Source organism: Pseudomyrmex gracilis, unplaced genomic scaffold, assembly GCF_002006095.1.
Source record: "Pseudomyrmex gracilis isolate BER0280 unplaced genomic scaffold, ASM200609v1 scaffold_987, whole genome shotgun sequence".
NCBI lineage: Eukaryota > Metazoa > Arthropoda > Insecta > Hymenoptera > Formicidae > Pseudomyrmex > Pseudomyrmex gracilis.
Genome location: NW_018021571.1, coordinates 24,590 through 29,893, shown reverse-complemented (window position 1 = coordinate 29,893; position 5,304 = coordinate 24,590). Strand labels below are relative to the sequence as shown.

Genomic DNA, 5,304 nt, shown 5'->3' with positions numbered 1-5,304 from the left:
GTGTATTACTTTTATTATATAATAAGAATTATTTAATATAATAATAATTATATAGTAATTACATAGTAAATAATAATTATATAGTAAAAACACGTTACACACACAAAGTGTTTTCTGTTGATATAATATATTTGAAAACAAAGCGTTCATGTTTAAGACAAAAATTGTATAGTTTTTTCAACAACGTAGCAAAGGATATGTATCATATTATATATAAGATACAACGCGATGTGTGCAACGTGTTAAATAGTAAATAACGTTAAATGACATCTTGCGTTTATAAGACATAATATATGAAAACATATTTGATATATAATTTTGCTACTTAAGATGCAATACAATATTACCGTAATATTTCAATATTATATATAAATTTAATATCTTGATACTAGTATTGTAATATTGTATTATAATATTTAATATTACTGGGATATTGCAATTTTACTGCGATATTTGCGTAATATTACGTGCTATGTGTACGACGAACATACTTCCTATATTTAAGAGGATAGTCCTTTATTTAGTTGTTCTGTCCTGTAAATGTATTTTGTTTCTAAAATAGTCATTTTGTCTTTTATTTTATAAAATAAAACCTGCCAACATAAAAGGGTTAAAATTATTTCATGTTTTACAGATAAACACGTAATTTTTAAAACCATTTTAAAAGACATTAAATTTTGCTTCTGTCTTCCTAGATCTAACGCTCCTGAATCTAACTGAAAAAAGGAGTTTTATTAGTATATATGTATCAGTAAAAATATTCACGTAAAAAACTCTATTAGAAGCATAATATTTTTATATTAAATACAACTTTGACATAAACTGTATATATTTTAATGACTTTTTAACACAAACCTGATTTAGTAAACCAAGTTAATTTTTGTGAAAAGTATCAAGAGTACATTTTTTTAAAAAATAATATTTTTATGACAATATAATATTTTTTTAAGTAATACTATTTATATAAATATTATATATTGTTTTAGTAATATATTGTTTAAAATCATACATATTACATACATATACTTATATTTTATAATAAATATTATAAAGCTTTTTAATTTTAGTCTAACAAATAAACCAGCTCTTTTTCATTGTGAAACGACTACTAAGTTGTCTTTTACTTTCTTAAAAAAATATAATCATCGTAGCTATGTGGGAAACAAATTTACTATTTCCTTTTACATTTATAAGTATCACGTTACAAATATTACAAAAGATAGATTAGTCGACGTTAATATATAAAGGTCTTTGTTTTTCATTAAAACAAATCACTATTAATATTAGTAAAATTATTTTCAAAAATACATAAACACATATATTGCTATATAAATATATATTTATACACACTACATGCATAAAAGATATAGAGTAAACCCACAACTAAAATTGTTTTTACTTTTTAGAACATTCCTACAATATACAAAAATGTTTTTTAGTCTTACACTTAAATATGTACTAATAAAAATAAAACTGATTGTTTTGTGCACTACAGGAAAGTAAAAGATTATCAAAATTTAATCGAGATTTTTATTTACCTATTTTTTTCCACAAGTGTTTTTACTGAACGATCCGATGATTCCGAAAGTTATGCGAGATCATTATACGCAGAGTCTATTTCACATATAGTCTCGTCTATTATTTCTTTGATTAATTTCATATCTCTTATTACTGCTTTATCAACNAATAGAGACAGATTTAATTTGCCTTCGTAAGTAATTAGACNTAAGGACAACCCGGTTGTATTTCTAAAAATATAAATTGTAATATATGAATATATATATATATACATGTACATATATCTTATATATTATATATAAAAATGATTTTAATATCTCTGGAATATTTCTAATTTTTTTTACACGTAAGTTACGATAAAAAATAATACTGATATACTATACTTGTTCGGTATCCAAACCATTATGTTGTTTAAAGGATGATTCTGAATAGAAAGTTTTCTTTTTATTCCTTTTATATTGCTAAATGCCATTGTGGGATTGTGAGTTGCAATAAGAAATTTTATAATTTCCAGAGGCAAAATTCCAACTAAATCTTTTAAAAAATAATTTAACGGTGCTTCCAAGCTACTTCTAATTTTGTTATTTATTATTGTAGTTTTTTGAAGACGTTCAAAGAACCGAAAGTTTGTAGGTGACGTTAAAACATCATCTTTATTCGCGTTGACAAGACAACTTTTAACTATGTTAAACGAAATATCATTGGTCAGTACTAAGTTGTCATTAGGCTTAGAGATTCTTCTTAGTATGAGGACCGATATTGCGTTGGGTATTAATTCCTTCATCTGCAACAAAGATATACACTTTGTATATTTGCACATTTAAAGAAATCTTTTACATAGAAAAAATTCATTTTGGCGTCATTTAGCTCAAGTAGTATTATACTTACGCGTAAATAATATTTAATTATCCCAGCAGCAAAAGCTGTTAATATTATGTCAGTAACTTTTGATCCTGTACACTGTCTTATTTTTTTAATTTTTGTCAGAAGCTGCGATTTATTGGTATCGTTTTCCAAACAATAAACTATAAATTTCTCACCTGATAAAGATCGACCATGCAGAGAGCTACAAGATTTACTCGTTATGTTATAAAACTTAAAATATTTTATCTAAATATCACAATAGACGATTTGATGAATATCATCTTTATGAAGTTAGTATTTGCATATGTAAAATTTGGTATTTAAACATTACATATTTTGCATATTGAAAACCTTTATATAATTCTATTTAAAAATATATTATTTTATTTAAGTGTTTTAGGATATTTAAATACTAACCTTTTGCCATCCATACTACGAACAATTTGAGAGACAAAGATTTCTAGAGAAAACAATATAAGTATTACTTTTCTCATAATTTCTTTAATTGTGTTATATACTTTTTTTAAGGGTAAAATAATTTTTCTTTTTGGAAAAGTTTCTTTCTCCTTAAAATAGTTTTCTTTAGCTGTCAAAACGCTGTCCTTGGGTTCTTCCAATATTGTCGACACTTCATTTGTGATATTCTCGTCGACAATCACATTAAGCAACTTGAATAAAGCTTTACCATCACCAAGAGAATGATGAACACGAAATACTACAGGAACTTCGTCTACATCGGTATTAAAGCTGTCTTGAGAAGACAACCTCGGATCCTCTTCAATGGAAGATTTGACGTTTGGACATCGTCTGCCAATGAGCATTTCCCACATCGGTTTGTGATCATCATACAACGGTCTGTTGTTTATAAAACTTAGATTTTCTTGAAAGGTTGTACTGTGAACATTCTCGCAAGATCCATCGCAATTACTGATTTCACACTCCAACCATCTAATCGCGGTTTCTGGATTAAATTCTTTTGATTTTTCCCAATAAACGTAACCAAACTTTTGATATCTATAGTAAAACAGTTTCTCGAAACTCTTGGAAGCAGTCTTAAATAAGTGATTAAATAAGTTTCTCATATCTTTCAAGAAGATCATATTTGTACTCCCTGCGGTTTTCTTCATTATGAATACGACAGTAATCAAGGATAAAGATGTATTTTCGACACACCAAACAGCATCCGACCCTTCCAACATACCGGCAAATTTGTCTTTAAGTTGAATTCTTAGCACAGTTTCCACCCAACAACGGTAAATATATAAAACCATCAAAATCGTGATAAGAAACGGAGCAAGCAATAAAAAACAAACAATTCCTAAGAATTTTCGAATTACTATTTGACATGTTTCACTTAATATTTTAGATTGCATCTCGTTTTCGGTGTAAAATTGTCGGTTAAAATTGAAGACTGCTGCAACTTGGATATATTTTATTCTTGTAATATTAGGTAAATTTAATATGTGTGTAAGAATGATTTTTTCTTTCCATAAGAGATCTCCAAATAGTTACGACTTTTGCAGGTAGAAAAAAGCTGCAATCCACGACCCTGAAAATAAGTTTTTTATATGTTTATTTCTTATAATAGTTCTTCTTTAAATAATGTAAAAACTTATTTAAAAATAAGAGTTTTATGGTTATTGATGTTTTTCAAGATAAATATATCAATTTTATTTTTTTTGTATTATTTTGCAGTTTGTATTATATGTTGCAAAGATAATACAAAAAACGTGGAAAATAGTGTAAGTATTTACATTCTTTCCCGACAACCTATATGTGTTAATAAAATGGATTCTAGAAATCTAAAAAAGTTATGAGTTTTCTACACAAAAATTTATCTTTCTCTTTACTTAGCAATTTAGTTAATGTTGAAATTGTTGATGTAACGCAAAAAGTATCAATATTTTGTTTAAAATATAGTACACTAAGCAAACATATACAAGTGCGTGTGGGATTATTGTGCGTATCTGATTTATCTTATTGAAATAGATAATGGATGCTTTCTATTTCATGCATATGCGTACATTTATCTATAGTACATGGTACGTGTATACCATAGATCATGCCCGCTCATCCATGAAACTAGATGTGTCTACTAACTGTGGAACCGCTTCAATCGTTTTCTACATAATCTGTATGTTTGTATTATATTCTTGTTTCTCTCTTGCAAAATCATTCTCATCATAGAAATTCTATTTTGATCTTTTACACACTATCGACAAGATCCAACATGTGACTATAATGATAGTTTTTAAGTTTTGGTTTTTGTTTCACTAAACGCAGTAGTGTATCAAGTGTTGTACAGTCATCAAATTTCAAACTCTTTCATTAACTCTATTCGATTAGTACTCGCTTTTTATTTCAATGCCTGGTAAAAAAGTTTTGATATATATCCCGATAGTCAAATGCTATCAGTACGCCAGCAGTATGCACGCAGATGTAATCAGTACTTTGCAGCAGATTCTACTCAGCTGTGTCATCATAGTGATTTGTTACGTTGAAGTTTTGATATATATAATTATATATAAGTATCCTACATAATTTACTCACTATAATGACACAGCTAAGTGGAATCTGCTGCAAAATGCTGATTAAACCTGCGTGCATACTGCTGGCATATTGCTATCATTTGACTATCGAGGTATATTACTTATACACAAAGTAAAATTATTATATCTAATTATGCAATTTTATCTATATATACAAATATGTCCATACAATTTTCTGGAGAATTACACGGAGAATTTCTTTTTTTAAGAAAATGGCTTCAGAGTATCAAATTACAAAATAATTTTATTAGTATGTTAGATACAAAAAAATTATATAAAATTATTATTTTTGATATTCAAAGATCACTTCAAAATTACAATATGACCGTCTGTCGATCACATTGTGATTTTGAAGTGATTTTTATATAAAATA

The 5,304-nt window shown here is 26.9% G+C and overlaps 1 protein-coding gene across 8 annotated transcripts in view; it reads right to left on the bottom strand.

The window, feature by feature from the left end:
- Nucleotides 1-403: 403 nt before the first annotated feature.
- The window catches only part of LOC109861745, a 19,493-nt gene continuing 14,592 nt past the window's right edge, over nucleotides 404-5,304 (bottom strand). For 3 of the 8 annotated variants that reach the window (XM_020441534.1, XM_020441533.1, XM_020441535.1), the window contains exons 2-5: nucleotides 2,800-3,931; nucleotides 2,407-2,584; nucleotides 1,902-2,302; nucleotides 1,420-1,748 (exon numbers count right to left, since the gene is read on the bottom strand). In XM_020441534.1, coding sequence (XP_020297123.1) covers nucleotides 1,589-1,748; nucleotides 1,902-2,302; nucleotides 2,407-2,584; nucleotides 2,800-3,755 — 1,695 coding nt within the window. In that variant the 5' untranslated portion in view covers nucleotides 3,756-3,931 and the 3' untranslated portion in view covers nucleotides 1,420-1,588. The other 5 variants (XR_002251019.1, XR_002251020.1, XR_002251018.1 and 2 more) reach the window with 5 other exon arrangements.